Source organism: Triticum dicoccoides, chromosome 1B, assembly GCF_002162155.2.
Source record: "Triticum dicoccoides isolate Atlit2015 ecotype Zavitan chromosome 1B, WEW_v2.0, whole genome shotgun sequence".
Taxonomy (NCBI): Eukaryota; Viridiplantae; Streptophyta; class Magnoliopsida; order Poales; family Poaceae; genus Triticum; species Triticum dicoccoides.
Genome location: NC_041381.1, coordinates 589,953,553 through 589,969,270, shown reverse-complemented (window position 1 = coordinate 589,969,270; position 15,718 = coordinate 589,953,553). Strand labels below are relative to the sequence as shown.

The 15,718-nt window shown below is 39.6% G+C and overlaps 1 protein-coding gene across 1 annotated transcript in view; it reads left to right on the top strand.

Annotated features, from left to right (window-relative positions):
- LOC119348944 (serine/threonine-protein kinase ATM-like) overlaps positions 1–15,718 on the top strand; it is a 32,796-nt gene that overhangs the window by 2,849 nt on the left and 14,229 nt on the right. The window contains exons 8-38 of the mRNA XM_037616946.1: positions 123–221; positions 308–364; positions 549–624; positions 1,294–1,377; positions 2,083–2,124; positions 2,237–2,307; positions 2,617–2,665; positions 3,376–3,453; positions 4,422–4,559; positions 4,642–4,734; positions 5,184–5,368; positions 5,776–6,382; positions 6,473–6,541; positions 6,653–6,817; positions 7,692–7,817; positions 7,900–8,027; positions 8,169–8,325; positions 8,483–8,529; positions 8,609–8,672; positions 8,773–8,847; positions 9,415–9,537; positions 9,869–10,054; positions 10,394–10,518; positions 10,607–10,676; positions 11,192–11,319; positions 11,858–11,999; positions 12,079–12,219; positions 12,332–12,430; positions 12,514–12,560; positions 12,689–12,887; positions 12,976–13,194. Coding sequence (XP_037472843.1) covers positions 123–221; positions 308–364; positions 549–624; positions 1,294–1,377; positions 2,083–2,124; positions 2,237–2,307; positions 2,617–2,665; positions 3,376–3,453; positions 4,422–4,559; positions 4,642–4,734; positions 5,184–5,368; positions 5,776–6,382; positions 6,473–6,541; positions 6,653–6,817; positions 7,692–7,817; positions 7,900–8,027; positions 8,169–8,325; positions 8,483–8,529; positions 8,609–8,672; positions 8,773–8,847; positions 9,415–9,537; positions 9,869–10,054; positions 10,394–10,518; positions 10,607–10,676; positions 11,192–11,319; positions 11,858–11,999; positions 12,079–12,219; positions 12,332–12,430; positions 12,514–12,560; positions 12,689–12,887; positions 12,976–13,194 — 3,889 coding nt within the window. The remainder of the gene's footprint in view (positions 1–122; positions 222–307; positions 365–548; positions 625–1,293; positions 1,378–2,082; positions 2,125–2,236; positions 2,308–2,616; positions 2,666–3,375; positions 3,454–4,421; positions 4,560–4,641; positions 4,735–5,183; positions 5,369–5,775; positions 6,383–6,472; positions 6,542–6,652; positions 6,818–7,691; positions 7,818–7,899; positions 8,028–8,168; positions 8,326–8,482; positions 8,530–8,608; positions 8,673–8,772; positions 8,848–9,414; positions 9,538–9,868; positions 10,055–10,393; positions 10,519–10,606; positions 10,677–11,191; positions 11,320–11,857; positions 12,000–12,078; positions 12,220–12,331; positions 12,431–12,513; positions 12,561–12,688; positions 12,888–12,975; positions 13,195–15,718) is intronic.

Sequence of the window (15,718 nt, the reverse complement as noted above, 5' to 3'; positions counted from 1 at the left end):
GGGGGGGTACGCTCGTGTGGCATACTTCTCAACAGATGTTCTATATAGTGAGATGAGAAGACACAATATTCTTTGGTGAACACACGGACAGATTGACTAATGGATCTTTTTTTTTTGCACAGGATTGGTACCACATGTCTTCTTATTCACAAGTATGGATATCGAGTGGACAAATCTTTGTTGATCAGTTGGCTCCAAGCATGTTGTCAATCTTTGAAAAGGTAACTGTACTTTCAATGTGCCATAGTTTTTGGTTAATGCAATTATATGTCGTACCATCTCAGTTGACTTTGTTATGCTTATCCAGTGCTTTGAGCAAGGCAAACGTCATACGTTCTCAGGATTCACTGCTTTGGATTATCAGGTTTGTTTTGGTGGTAGTGATTTTTTTGGGAGTTTGTTGATGTCATAAAACATGTAGGGCTGTTGTATGGAGTATAGTAAATACACTACTGTTACCAGTTATATGGAATACATGTAAGCACCAAGTTACATCTTCTATGGCTTGCTAATTAGTAGAACTGCCTGATTATCAATGATCTTAACAGGGCACTTAAGGAGTTCTCTGCGATGTTCATAGTGAATACTAGGGAGGAATCACATTGTTTATTAACAAAAGGCGAGGTTGTTTCTCGAATCCATATTAACTTTCTGTTTATGCCACTTGCATTTCAGTAGTTCTTGGTACTTACATCTATTGCTATGGAAAATACTGGTTAACTGGATCAGGGCTAAAGTGGATCCACCTCTATCATATGCCATCCCTATATCACTATATGCATGCTCTAGAATAATTTGGACTCACATTTTTTTTCAGCTTGTATCTTTCAAATTAGATAACATTAAAAAAGTTGGAGTAATAAGTGAATATTTTATGAGGGATAATAGATCAACAAGACTGCAAGGAATTGCAAGTATCTGTATCATTCATTACTTAATGCAGCTCTTTAATTTGTATATGAATTATACTGTAATTTCCAGTATTTTGCAAGTGGCCCATTTCAATTTTACCAACCATTATGTACCGGCTTTGGTTTAGCTGGCCCCACTGTTACACATTGGTTTAACATGTCCACTGTTACACATTAGATATGTGAACATTTGCTTGCATGCTTGCAAGGTTTTGTCTATTTTTTTTCTCAAGGTTATCAGATTGTCAAAACCCAAAACATGGCATCACTTTATTTTTAAATGCTTTAACCATTTTGCTAACCAAGTCTTGTCACTTTTGTGCAAGTAAACTTATGACACTGATAGTTCTATTCAATATATGTGGTATCTGTTTATTTGCAGATGTCAACTGTTGAAGGTTATTGGCAAGATATCTGGAATTCCCTCATTCATGCACTTCCTTTGTTTAGCCCCACAGCTCTAGTGGTGAGTTCCAGTAAATTTCTTCTCCATATTTGCAGTTTTTTCATCCCCTACATTTTGGACATTTGAACACTTCATTCAAAAGCCCGATGTCATTCCCAGTCAGTACACTAGATGCTTTTCATTCAAACCTTGCACTAATAGCTGATCTTAGCTCGCAATATCTCAGTAAAACATCGCTATAATTACTAGAATGCTATTAATTCACTTTGTGTAATTTTTTATTTTTTATTTTTAGGGATTCAGAACTTAAAATGACTTTGAAACTGAATTTGAAGCATTGATCTGAACCTGATACATCCATGGTCAAATACATTAAGAGATGCAAGACATTCGCTGTTTATCATCGGTGACTTTATCCTGCTACTGGATTATTCTTTGCTGTTAGATGACCACAAAGATTTGAATGTTTAGTGACGCCCACCAACATTTGAGTTCATATTGACTGCAAAGATTAAGTATGTAGTGATGCTCCCCAAGATTGAGTGATGTTGGTATTGGAAATAGATATAGAACTCTGCATATCTGAAATTGAACTCTGCATACAAACTCCCTGCCTTTGTATACACTAGCTGTATTTTGCTTTGTTGTTATTGTGAGTGGTGGTAGGGGTGTTACTTGCCATTGCAAATTTAAGCTTTAACTTGTTACATTACACTACATCTATCTACTTCACACTCTGATAGTGTATACTGTGCACTTTTGTAGGCTGATTCAGCTCTAAATCTGTTGGGTGGAATGATCATGCGGGTGAGCTTTTTAGCCCGAGCTCACGACATGTTATATTATATACTGTGTATGACCTATAGCTGCCATTAGTTGGCTTTTAACTAATGTAATTTATCTTGGTTTCTTGTTTTAGGATCAAGTCCATACTTCAGTTGTGTCAGAAGATACATGGAACCTGCAAACTTTTAAACAATCGCCATCACCGTATGCCTTCTTTTCCATAAACTCATTCATGTTGATTTCCTTATGGCTATGGTAGCTGCTAGTTGCCACATTTGTGGTAGCTTACTAGTGCTATTCCTTAATTTGTTTTCTTTGTTCTCGTCATTCCTTCCCTTGCATAGAATTTTGCCTTCTAGTTTTTTCCGAGTTTTGACATTCTTGCTAGTTGTGACTTGTGTGTCAACTTTTTAGAAAAATAATTCTGGTCCTCTTGTGTGTCAACTTTCTAGAAAAATAATTCTGTTCCTCGTGGAAGTTATGCTTGTACTCTACTAATCATTCTCGCTCTAGGTCTGCTCTGTACTTCATTGCTTGTTACTTCTCAAGGATAGGGTTGCAGGTATGTTTTCTATCATTTTACTACGTTAACTAGTTAGAGCCCCGAATATAGTAGACTTGATCCCATTTTTTCGAAAAGCAGCTTTAGTTATCTTAAACCCTACCCTTTTGCTACTTTTCTTTTTATTGAGGGATTCTTAAATCATAAAGCCCAACTTAAGGTAGACACAGAAGAATTGGGCAAAAAAGGACTTTAAATGGCTGAGATCATTTCCCAGTTCGCTAGGTTTGCTTGGTGCCCAAATTCAAATTGTTCAAGTAAATTTGGTTATATTCTGCCCAAATGGAGTTCTATTATGTAAGAAACTTTATATGGTTTACTGCTGGTCATTCTGAAAATTATTATGCACATGTTGTTTCATAATTTTCTATATTAATGGCCGCAGCTCACCGGTAGTGTTTGCCAGATTGTTCACATGTTCCTATATTGTTTATGACTAAAGTTGAAAAATATTGAAGCTGCTCCTGGCTCTGTATAGTTTCCATGCTTGCCAAACTGATCAGTAGGTAACAGGACAGTATGAATGTACAATAGTGGGGATTTATAAACCAGCACAAAATAAAATCATCTCAGGTTCGATGTACTAGTCCAAATCATACGACCTACTTAGTAATCTGCCATTATCAGATAAAGCAGCTGCCGCCTTATTTTTGTATGTATCTCAAATACGCTCAAAGGATGCATTTGTTAATTGACACCTTGCTATGCAGGGCGATTTATCCAATTCTAGCCTTGTTCGAAAGAATCTGCTAAGATCAACTTTGGAGTTGATTCAGTCAGTGTCAAAGGTGGTCCTATATTTAATCCCTTTTCTATCTTTATATTGTATCCATTTTAAACTTTTGTTCAAGTTATGCATACTTCTCAATCCACAAACATTTGACCAACCTCTGCCTCCTCTCCAGTTATGTTAACTCCTGGTTTAGCTGCACTCATGTTCTAGAATGTGAATGCATGGCTTAGGCCTGTATATGGTTAATTGGTGATTGCTAAATGAACTCTATGCAGCAACCACACATCTAGGCGACAGGGCAACAATAACATGAAAGAACTTGTTTCGGAATTTATATGGCTTGTGTTCATATAGTTTATAACTTACATCTTTACAGATGCTATTTTGTAATTCACTGTAACTTAGCTTCTGTGTGTATTGCTCTTACTAACTGAATCATGCAGGGAATTTCGGTTACTCATGAACTCATTGTTATAGTAATTCTATGTGCCAACATGCATATTGATAGTCCCATTGTTTACACATTTTTGGTTATTTTTTCATTTTTTCTCAGCTTTCTCCTTTGACTTCTGTGTCGTAAATGCTTTTTCCCTCTTCTGCAAGGGAGTATGGTTTGTATGTGATTACTGCATGCCTTTAATGAGTGTGAGTTTTGCTGAAATTAGTTTTTGATGGTGTGATTATTTAAGTCTATCTGATCTGATTTGATCTAGTTTACACTTACATTTACTCCTTATGTTATTGTGATGTATTTTTCTGTGGTGTTTATTTGCTTATACACTAATAAATCTTGTAGTCCTTATGTTATTGTCCGTACACTATTTTTGTTAACACTGTTGAGCAAGAGAGCAAATTGAACTTGGGTTTGCTCTAGCATTTCACCACTATGTATTGTCCATTTTCGTATGTACATTCTGCACCACTATATCTATTTTTTTCTCACTTCCTGTCGGGAATTAGTCATCCATTTTAAATTGCCATCGAGATATTCAAGCTCAGTTACTGATATACGTTCTACGGTAGGGATCCTCTCTTTTAAATGAGCAAAATGCTGTGATGATTCCTGAAGCCATTTTTTCTATCTGTGCTGGTTTTTCATCATCAGCCATTAACTCAGCAAATGCATCCCAACTGTTTGATGAATGCAAGGACTTCTCCAAGGTATGTTACAGTTTGTTACAAACACTTCAATCTTTCTAAATATTTCTTTCTGGTTGCCTTCTACTAATTTTGTTCATTTTAGTTGTTACTCGAGAGTGAAAATTGGGTCATCAAAGATGAACTAGGTTACTCTGTGGAAGCCTTATCAGAAATCAGTACTGAAAGTTCTACCAAGGTGATTTACTTGTTTTCCTGTTTTTCTCACAATAGTTTTGGGTCTGTGTGTAGCATGTGTCTATGCATTAAACTTATAAAGCCATGTCCTTTAAACATGGTATTTTATGAAGTCATCTGATTTCATGGGCAACTGAAAGCCATTTTGACTTAACATGCACTGCAAACATATGTAAGTAATAGATATATTCAGATTTTCTCATTTCTCATCGTGAAAGACCCAAATGAAAAGTGATATATCAAATATGACATAGTCATGTATGTTTGATTTTTATTCCACTTCTATGTACTCCCTCCGTCCCAAAATTCTTGTCTTAGATTTGTCTAGATACGGATGTATCTCTAATACTAAAACGTGACTAGATACATCCGTATTTAGACAAATCTAAGACAAGAATTTTGGGACGGAGGGAGTATGTTGCTTACAGTAGGTTACTCATTTCTTAAAAGGTTATATCTGATAAATGCAACCGAGCACACCTCCCTGGGCACATCCAACAGCAATTGCTTGATCAGCTTATGGAGTTCGAAGGATTTATGGCCTCAAATGAACAGCTTGAGAAAGTGGACTTATGTACTCTTGTATACCGTTGTTCCCTCCTCTGCAATCTAATTCATTGCGCGCTATTGTCAAGGTATCTTTTTTCTAGTCATATGTATCTGTTGTAATCAGTTGGTGGCATCAACATCTGTGTCTTTTTTTTGACTCAAATAGGATACCCAAATTGTAGATACCAATTACTTAGCTAGTTACGTAGTAATCTTTACCAAATCTAGTAAACTACTCCCTCCGTCCCAAAATATAAGAACGTTTTTGACACTACACTAGTGTCAAAAACGTTCTTATATTTTGGGAGTGTCAAAAACGTTCTTATATTTTGGGACGGAGGGAGTAACTGTTATATGTTTTCCTGTAGTACCAATCAGTCTTATGTTGTATAACTCCATGCTTGTATTTCTCTATTTCTGTTAATGAACAGGCAGTGCTCTCACCGGGTATTCCAATTTTTTTCCCCTTATATTATTCTGTGAATTTTTGCAGGGCAATAGAAGAAAATTCTTTATTTCTTAAAGAATTATTTGGTTATGTTACTGGCATCATAAAATATATGATATCAATGGTTATGAAAAAGCACGAGGAACTATCTCATGGTCTTACTAGTGTAGGCTCTGCATTTGAGGCAGCTGGCTCCATTTTATCCTCATTTCAGACCTTCCTCTCTGCTCCAATTTTTAGACTGCGGAGTGTTAGTAACAGAGCCAGCTCTGTGCTTATTAAAGGTGTCACTGTATTGCTTGATGAACTATTGGTGGAATTCTCTCAGTTGTTTTCTCGTCTTTCTAGCTCTGCGAATAATTCTGATAGTGAGAACACTAGTAAAATGTTGCGAATATCTTCTGTCAACTTGTCAGAAGATCTAAATCCTTTTGTTGACCACAAAAGTGTTGTTGATATGGATTTTGATATGACGGACTCTGGTGAGGTTGACTCTATCACAGCTGGTGTAAGTGGAAGTATTGGTATCTCGTCACGCCTTTTGGAGTGGAAGCTTGAACTAGTTGGTGTTATTTCAACTTTTTTCTCAGTGTCAGCACCCCATACATGGGAAATTTTGTACAACTTAGTGGAGAAAGAGAGTGATGTCAAGGTACAAATTTGTAATAGAATCTGCTTCATGTTCATTTTGTTGTTGTTGTACTTATATACTATCATTGTAACATTTTATTTCCTTTTGAAGGTCTCCCATGCCATCCTGCTTAATCTTTGTCAAAATATCTCCTCTTCATCTAAAAGTTTATCTTCTGTGGTACCGTCCGACTCATACTTGAGTTATACTCTAATTTCTACTAAGCTATTGCCTTATGAGTTTTATCCACTCGAGCTTTGTGTTTTTAACCTTTTGGTTTTGGTCATGCAGGTCCATTTGATATCCGATATGAGGGACAAATGTGCAAGTTTACTACTTGGTTCTGCTGACTGCATAACACATGTACATGCCTTGTTAAGAACTTTAATGGTTACACGTGATGTTGGACAAAATAGTGATGGAAAGCTGCAAGCATATAATGAGGTTTCAAATGAGGTTGGTAACTGGGATAATCATTTTGCTATGCAAAATATATTTCTCTGTTGTTAGTTTTGTTGTCTTAGATGAAAAGTTCACTTAGTGGAGTCCTGAATCTAAAAAAAAAAGGGCAGCCCGGTGCATGTGGCTCCCGCTTGCGCAGGGTCCAGGGAAGGGTCCGACCACTTTGGGTCTATAGTATGCAGCCTTTCCCTACATTTCTGTAAGAGACTGTTTCCAGGACTTGAAGACCTCATGGTCACAAGGCAGCAGCTTTACCACTGCGCCAAGGCTCCCCTTCGGAGTCCTGAATCTAAGCCATGAATAAACCTAAGAATCACAGTCAATCATGTTATTGAATAGGCTGTTACTTATTTTTAATAAAATGCATATCAAGCAAGGACATTTTGATCAATTATGTTACAGTGGAATTGGCACTGAACATGTTTTCCTCCTCCCCTTCCAAGTTTTACTGGTGACCTAATGTATTGTTAGATATTTGCATGCCACTTCAATGAGCAGTGACGATTGATTTCAATTTCCTTGATTATTTGTGTTTAGTGGTTCAAACTACTGAATATACTCAATTGTGCCAGAGTAAGGATGTAGAGAACATCTTTCAAACAAAGAAATGCTCCTTTCTAGTTTCTTCAAAATCCCATAAATCATCGGGTAAGAACTGATCAGAATCGTTCATAAATAATTGTACTTAGAACAAATCAGAGTTAATATGCTGATCCTGACAGGTTTCAGTACGAACCAGCTGGTTGCATAATCCTTGTTGGTCCATTGATCCAAAGAAATACCTGTAATAGTGCTTGACCTACATTTTTTTATCCACTGCTGGAACCTGGAAGTAACGAACTGCTACATATGTTCTAACTATCTACAGAACCAGGACATTCTATTGGACTTGGTGACTAAAGGTACTGAGATCAGCATCACAGATTGGTTTTTCCGGATCAAGCTCATTGATTGCATCACCCACTTTATTCACTTGTTCCCTGATGGTGCCCAGGTGATATATTTTTTCTGTTTTCTGTTATCTCGTACTACCATTTCAAATTATGTGTATAATGAATTGAATATTCTCATTTCAGGATATGATTGGACATTTCCTCAACATGCTGCATGATACTGATTATCGTGTTAGGTTGTATCTGGCTAGGAAAATGGTTGTGCTATTCGAAACATGGGAAGGACATGATGAATTGTTTCGTGACGTTTGGTAAGTGTTTGACGACGATACATGCTGTTAAATTCCTTTGGCTACACCAGCTAGTCAACCCTGTACATCAATGATGATTGGCCTTTAGATTGCCAACCTCTAATCATGAGAGTTAGCTTACCAGTGTTCTGTTAATGTCAGCTCAAATATTGGTGTCAAGATGGTGCAGTTCTCCAGTGAGATTCCAGTTAAATCTAGAGAAGTCTTAGCTATTGGTCCACAATCTGTTCCAGTTATTGAAACTGTCCTCATTACATTAGCTCATTTGTCTGTGCATAGTGAGGAGGTTGAATTTGAGGTATGTTTGTTCTCGTTGTCACAAAGTATTTCTTTGACATGTGTCACCATTATGTGTTTGCCTACTGATGTCTAATTCATGTTGGAGAAAAAATAGTGGTCTGACTCTGCACTGAAGTTTCTCACTCAACATAATTTTGTCCTGTCTGATGTTGCAGTGTGCATTCATGATTTCTGCTGTTGCTGCTATACAGCCTTCTCAGCGGTACTTTCACAACAAATGAACTTTTTGTTGGTTTATGGAAATATTACCGTGCTTACTCTCTTTTCATGCTACTTATCAGAAAATTGGAATATGCTTTATTTGATTCTATCTCAAGAAAGCTCAGTTACGCTTCACGAAGTAAGGTGAGTGGACATTCATCTACTTTATTCAGTTTACTAGAAGAGAATGACTTGCTTGTGGCAAATTAAAATTTGCATATTGTGATTTCTTCTCCATACCCAGTATTTGGACCAACTGATGGGTCCAATTCTCTTCCGGTGGGTTGCCTGTGAAGTGAGCCTAGTTTCGCTTGTTAAGGTAATCTTCTTTTCTACTGCTTATTACATTTTGATAATTGATTCTGAAATATGATTTCAATGTTTCCACATAGCGCCACAAAATGATGCCATTAAAAAGTTAAGCAAACTGAACACAGCTTAAATGGTTGATTAATGAGATAGGTCATCAGCTCCAGCTGACGTTGGATCTTCATAAATCCTGAGATCTGGGCTGTTGGATCTTCATAAAGCCACCATCCGGTTCCGAAAGGGCATTGCTCTCATGAGAGAAGGCAACACAGAATAGCTGTGTCGTGATAGTATACATCCAGGGTTCACAATGCCATCTGGAATCTGGTCTTCTGGCATGGGGACATAAGCCAGAGTACTTTGGAAAACACACATGAAACCTATTGTTTTGTTGTTGCAGAAAACAGTTCTGTATACTCTGAGCACAGTACAATTGCTTAGTTTTGCTGTGAACAGTCATAAATTGGAAAGTTTATTTACTTATTTTTAGGGTTTGTAAGATTTCCAGCTGTTATTGTATTAATGAATTACTCATTCATGTGTTAATGCATTGTACTTCTCATGCAATTTCTTACAGGTGCAAGAGATGTTTGGTTTTGATACGGCCAAGCCAAAGGAGTTCATTGAACATATCTGCCCATGGCTTCTTTCGTTCCTTATTCTCAGGGGTGATGCTGCTGGTCTTAATTGGATATCCAAGGTTTGTTCACCATTATTCTAAAACATAATACTAGCTTTGCTGTTGATTCTTAGTTTCTGTTTTTTTCTGTAGTGTTTCATTCTACATGTAAGAAGCTTGTAAACAACGGAACATACAAAATAAAATTCAAAATTGACCTTGTGAATTAACTTCCCTGAAAGAAAAACATACCAAACATCGCAGTATTATTAGTTTCAAAAGTTCTTTGACTATTTGATAGTACTGTGTACAAATGCTTTTTATAAGGCGTTTTCTCTAGTCTCCACTGCCCAGTACTTGAATGCATTGAATGTCTATGGTCTAATTTTTTTTCACCTTATGCACTTTTCAGACGTTGTTACAACCTTTATCTGCTGTCATCAAGGGATATTTTATTCAGATCTTTGGATTGTGTATTGCCGCCAAAAATGGCACTGGGCCAGAGAAGGACTTGGCAGAAACTGTCTTATATGAATCACTTTTACAGCTTGGCGAAATTTCTGAGTTTGAGCGTGATGATCTCATTAGAAAACATATGGTATGCTTTCTGAGTAAACCTCTCCCCTTCAATCTGCATGCAATGTTTGCTGTTCCTTTGTGTATTGTACTCCCTCCGTCCGAAAATATTTGTCGGAGGAATAGATGTATCTAGACGCAATTTAGTTCTAGATACATCCATTTTCATTCATTTCTCCGACAAGTATTTCCGGACGGAGGGAGTAATATTTATCTGTTGTTTTCATCTAGTGCATTTACATATATACAGCAAAGTGATGTTGTTTGTGCTCCTTTTTGTGGTTGACTTTTACAATCTAGATGTTCTCAATCTTTTATCAGCTGTTATTCATTATCGCACTCATTCTTGTCCTATTTTTAGGTTTCCATTGTGGGCGTTTTGCTCACAGTTTCATCCACTGCTCGCCAATCAGAATTGCCATACTTTTCCAGGGAGATTTTAGCACGCACAATCAAACAAGTTGTTGACGGATTCATGGATACAGCGTATGTCCTTATTTTTCGTGTATCCTACACAATTTTGATGGTCAAGTGCTGATGTAACAAAATCATTGCTACGCCTCTTTCATTTTAGGGATGACGATTCGGCTGATACGGTGGTTATTGACAAAGTTAATATACTCCGTGCTGACAGAGTTTTTAAGGTATTTTGTTTTTTCACGTGTTCAATGTTTATCTAATTTCTGAATTCTTAACTGCAAATTAGAATGTTTTTCTGGCAATTATTAACTGTAATGTTATGCTGCAATCTGAGGGATGAATAGTCAAGAGTGTTATCTGCCAGCCACACTGTTCCTGTGATTATTATTTTTGTATGTTGTACCTAGAGTTCAATATCATGAGAAGTGTATTCCTCAAGTAAACCAAATGAATGTTAAACCTTCCTCACAAACAAATTATGATGTTCAACCAAAAAAGAATACCTGGAGTTTAATATCTAAAGTGTATTCCTTGAGGGCTTGTATTTATGAGTGGGGATTAGTTCTTGCCTACCCAATTAAAACTTTTCAAACTGCGAAGTGTTTTGTGCAAGTCTGCAGTCGTTCATCGACAACATAGGGACAAATGAAAACATTACTTTGGTCTAATCTATATATTAGTTCTTTTGTTATGTGGGTTTGACCAAATTCATGTTTTTTTTCTTCTTATTTGGTCATAGTTCCTGTTGGCAATACATCAACAAGTTACAGAAGCAGGCCATCCTAGGCACATGAGTCATCGGCTTTGTGCGATTGAGGTTTTAATAGATGTACTTGGGCACAGAGTGGTACATTATAGCACTTGCTTGTAAGTGTTTTTCCTGTTCTCTTTCTTGTCATTGCTGTACCAGTTGATTTTTAGATGTCTGTCAGTTCGGAATGGATTTTGCCGTTGTCATCTAGCACCCTCAAATATTTCAATGATCCAACTTCAGACTTGCTCAGCAAGAAAATGTGTTATGCCTGCTGTAATCTTCTGTAGGAATGTGATTCCTGTTTCCAGTTTGATGCTGGCTCCTGTGTGTCAATGGCTCAATGCCATTGTCAGAGCTTTAGTTGGAGCACCAATTACTATGCAGTATTTCTTAAAGTTTATTAACTGCCTTCATTTAAGTGTATGTGCAGTTCTGAATTACTAGACTTCTTGGTTCATGCTGTATTCTAGCATTGGGTTTTACTTTTATCTTGTCTTGTACAACCTCTGTCCCAAAATACTTGTCTTAGATTTGTACGTGCCTAGATACATCCGTATCTAGACAAACCTAAGACAAGTATTTTTAAGACAAGTATTTTGGGACGAAGGGAGTATTAATCTAAATTGTACTGGGTGCATGTCTCGACTGCAGCTATATTATTTGTATAGTGGGGAATTATATCTGGAGGCAACCACTGCAAGGCCAGTGCTGCAACATTTTATCTAAATTGTTGGTTGCTTTCAATGCAAACTCATCTACAGAAACTGTCGCTGTGCTTGGCACACAGCTCCAGGTTATTTTCACAAATAATGTCCTTGGTCTCCTTCTTGTACTTCTTCTGTCACTTACTCTTCTCATCTGGACTGTTGCAGCTTTTGGTTCCTAAATTAATCACCTGTTGCCTACCTAATGATCAAGAAGGAGGACGTCCCAATGGGGATTTGTCGAAAATTCTATCTTTGCTTCGTCAATTAACAGTTGATGCTGATCCCTTGCTTTATGATTACATACGAGTATGCTTCATCTCCACTGATCCACTCTGTATCTACAATTGCAGTCTGACAGGCTGCAAACATGTTTCCCTTATCATCGTTGTGGTCTTGTTTGTTCTTGATGGCCTTGCAGGATTTGGAACCACTTCCTGGTCTTGATTGCTTGAAAGATATAAAAGTTTTCCATGCTTCACTTTCTGACTCATATGCCTCAAGAGACCAGTTTCTGAAGGTTGCTTTTCATTTCCTTTTTTTCCTATAATTATTATTGTAATATTTGTTATGGGCTAATGTATTACTTTTAACTTCCTGTAGTTTGTTCACAGGGCTCCTCACTTGCCTGCAGAATTATTTTTGCTGAGGTATGCCCTTATTTGCACAGCATATGTGAAACATGTTAGCTTACACCATCATGATATCGTATCATATCTTTCTTTTGAAGTCATCATGTTATTTGTTCTAACATAATTCTTGTTCTTGTACTTTTAAGTCTTCGTACACATCACAAGAAGTTATTATTGGGAGAAATCATCTGCAGAGGCGATGTATCTGTCGGTAATGCTGACACAGTTAGTTGCTGGCGCAGCGACCCAGATGTTGTTTCGGCTGTATGGACTCTTGTTGGCCTTTGCAGCTCATCATCTGTTGCAAATGAAGCTTCTTCAGTGCTTGCTGATTTTATCTCTAGGGTGTGCTTTCTATCTTCATCCTTTTGCCATGCCCATTATATTGTTAATGCGATTTTTCTCCTGTAATCACTTTTCAACATAAGTGCAGGCTGGTATATCTGATGCTCATCAAGTAATATTCGATGTTCCAAATCTTAGTCAAAAGCACTCCTTACAACTTCAAAGTGGTTCTACTTCCAAGGAAGATAAATTGTGTTCCGACTATGGTATTTCTGATGATATCTTGCTTGATCTTCTGAAACTCTTGAAGACTTATTTATCAGACGGGTCTGTTGAAATAATAGAAGTTACTTCACGGACATTGAAGGTAAGTTACTTCTAACTCTTTGTGTGAAGATTTGTGACTGCTTATGGTGGTAATTACTGAGCACATTTTACATGGACTAATGATGACTTGTTCGATTGTTAAATTTTACATGGAATTGCAAGTGTCATGAATATCCTAGATTCAGCTTTATTAGTAATGTCACTACTGTTAGAACAGGGTTGTGCTGTGTGTGTAGTTATCATATTGTATAGGGGCTTCTTTGCTTATTTCCCTTCATGTATATGTGCTGGCCTGTTGGCCCGATGGAATATAGGCTCACTTCATAACATGGTATAAGAGCTAGGGTTAGGTTCCCCAGCCGCCGCCGCCGCCTCTGGTCGCCGCCGCCACCGCCGCGGCCGCCGCTCCTCTCTTCATCGAGCCTCTCCCCTCTTCTTCCTGGTAGCTGCTGCCGCCTGCTGGTCCAGGCCGCCGCCGTTCCAGGCCGCTGCTGCCGCCGTCCTTCCCGGCCGGCGCCGCCGCCTCAACGTGCTGCTGCTGCTCTTCAACGAGCTGCTGCTGCTGCTGCTCCTCTTCTCTGCTGCTGCTGCTGCTCCTCTTCAACGAGCTGCTGCTGCTGCTCTTCTTCAACGAGCTGCTGCTGCTGCTCTTCAAAGTGCGGCTGCTGCTGCTCTTCTCCTCCTGGTCTACTGCTGCCATCAAGCTGTGCCTCCTGCTGCTGCTGGTCTTCAACGAGCTGCTGTTGCTGCTCTGCTGCAATGGCGCCCTCCACCACCACCGGTGCTGTCCCAGTCCCACGATGTCCTGTTATCTTCAACGGACAGAACTACAGGGACTGGGTGCAGCACATGAAGCTGCACATGAGGGGCCAGCTGGTCTGGGAGCACCTCTCTGGTGCTCTGCCTTGTCCCCTGCTGCCCACTCCTCCAGCTGAGTTGGCCTTCCCTGTTGATGCCGATGAAACCAAGCAACGTGAGATGCTAGATGCTTTTGAAGAGGCCACTGAAGAGTATCAGAATCAACTCCACTTATACAAGCAATGGACAAATGATGATGCTCGAGCCTCTTCTATCTTGGTGAACGGCATGGATGTTGATCTCACCATGGATGTGGTGGCCCTTACCACTGCATATCAGATGTGGGAGCACCTTCGCCATCGCTATGAGTCTACAGGGGATGCCATGTATCTCTCTGTTTGTTCGTCAAGAGCAACAACTACAACAGGGAGATGCTACTGTGGATGATTTCTACAAGGAGATGTCGGCGGTGTGGCGCCAATTGGACTCTCTGGGAGCTGATGTTTGTCGCAGATGTCAGTGTTGTGTGCGGCAACAAGCTAAGCTGGAGGTTCGTAGCCTCTACGACTTCCTCACTCGCCTCCGGCCGGAGTTCGAGCAGAGTCGTGCTCAGCTATTGGCACGCCATCCTCGGCTCTCTACTCTGGAGGCCCTTGCTGAGGTGCGATCTGAGGAGGTGCACCTACGGAGCACGGGCTTATTGCCATCCTCTTCAGCAGTCCTGGCTGCCCGCGTTCCACCACCGCTGCCTGGTGTGCCCTCTTCTACACAGGTGGCAACAACCTCCACTAGTGCTTTCTGCAACTACTGCAAGCAGGATGGTCACATGATCACGGAGTGCATCAAGAGGAGGAAACAGGGTCGCCGTGGTGGCCGTCCTCAAAAGGACTCGGGAGGCTCCTCTAATTTTCGTGAGGGCTCCCTTGAGAAGGTTCACCAGGAGATGCTCACCTTGCTGCGCCGCCTTACTGCTTCTGCACCATCCTCAGGTTCTGCTGGTTCTGCTGGTCAGACGTCTGGTCCACCACCGCACTCTTCGTCAGGTACATCTTTGCCCTGGATTCTTGATTCTGGGGCCTCCTTCCACATGACACCACACAGAGATCATCTTTGTGCTGTCAATTCCGTGCCTTCTCCTCTTACAGTTCAGACTGCAGATGGCACTTCTCTTTCTGTTGCCGCAAGAGGGACTCTTTCCACGTCTTCTTTTCATGTCCCTGCCGTTTCTCATGTTCCTAAGCTGACTATGCAACTTCTATCTGTTGGTCAACTTACTGACTTGGGTTGTCGTACGGGGACTCTGGTTGGGATCGGTCCTCGGCGCCATGACTCTCAGCGCCTTTGGGAGCTCGATTGGCTGCGCCTTCCTTCCGCTGCGTCCTCTAGCCAGTCGGACATCACCACCCCTTTTGCTTCAGCTGCCACCTCCACCACATCCTTCGCTCAGTGGCATCATCGATTGGGTCACATTTGTGGCTCCCGCTTGTCTTCTTTGGTTAGGAGTGGTGTTCTAGGGTCTGTATCTGGTGATAGTTCACTAACTTGTATGGGTTGTAAGCTTGGCAAGCAGATACAACTTCCATATCCCTCTAGTAATTCTGTTTCTCAACGACCTTTTGAACTTGTTCACTCTGATGTATGGGGTCCTGCCCCCTTTGTTTCGAAAGGGGGTCACAAATATTATATAATTTTCATTGATGATTTTTCTCGCCACACTTGGATCTACTTTATGTCATCTCGTAGTCAAGTGCTTCAAATTTACAAGT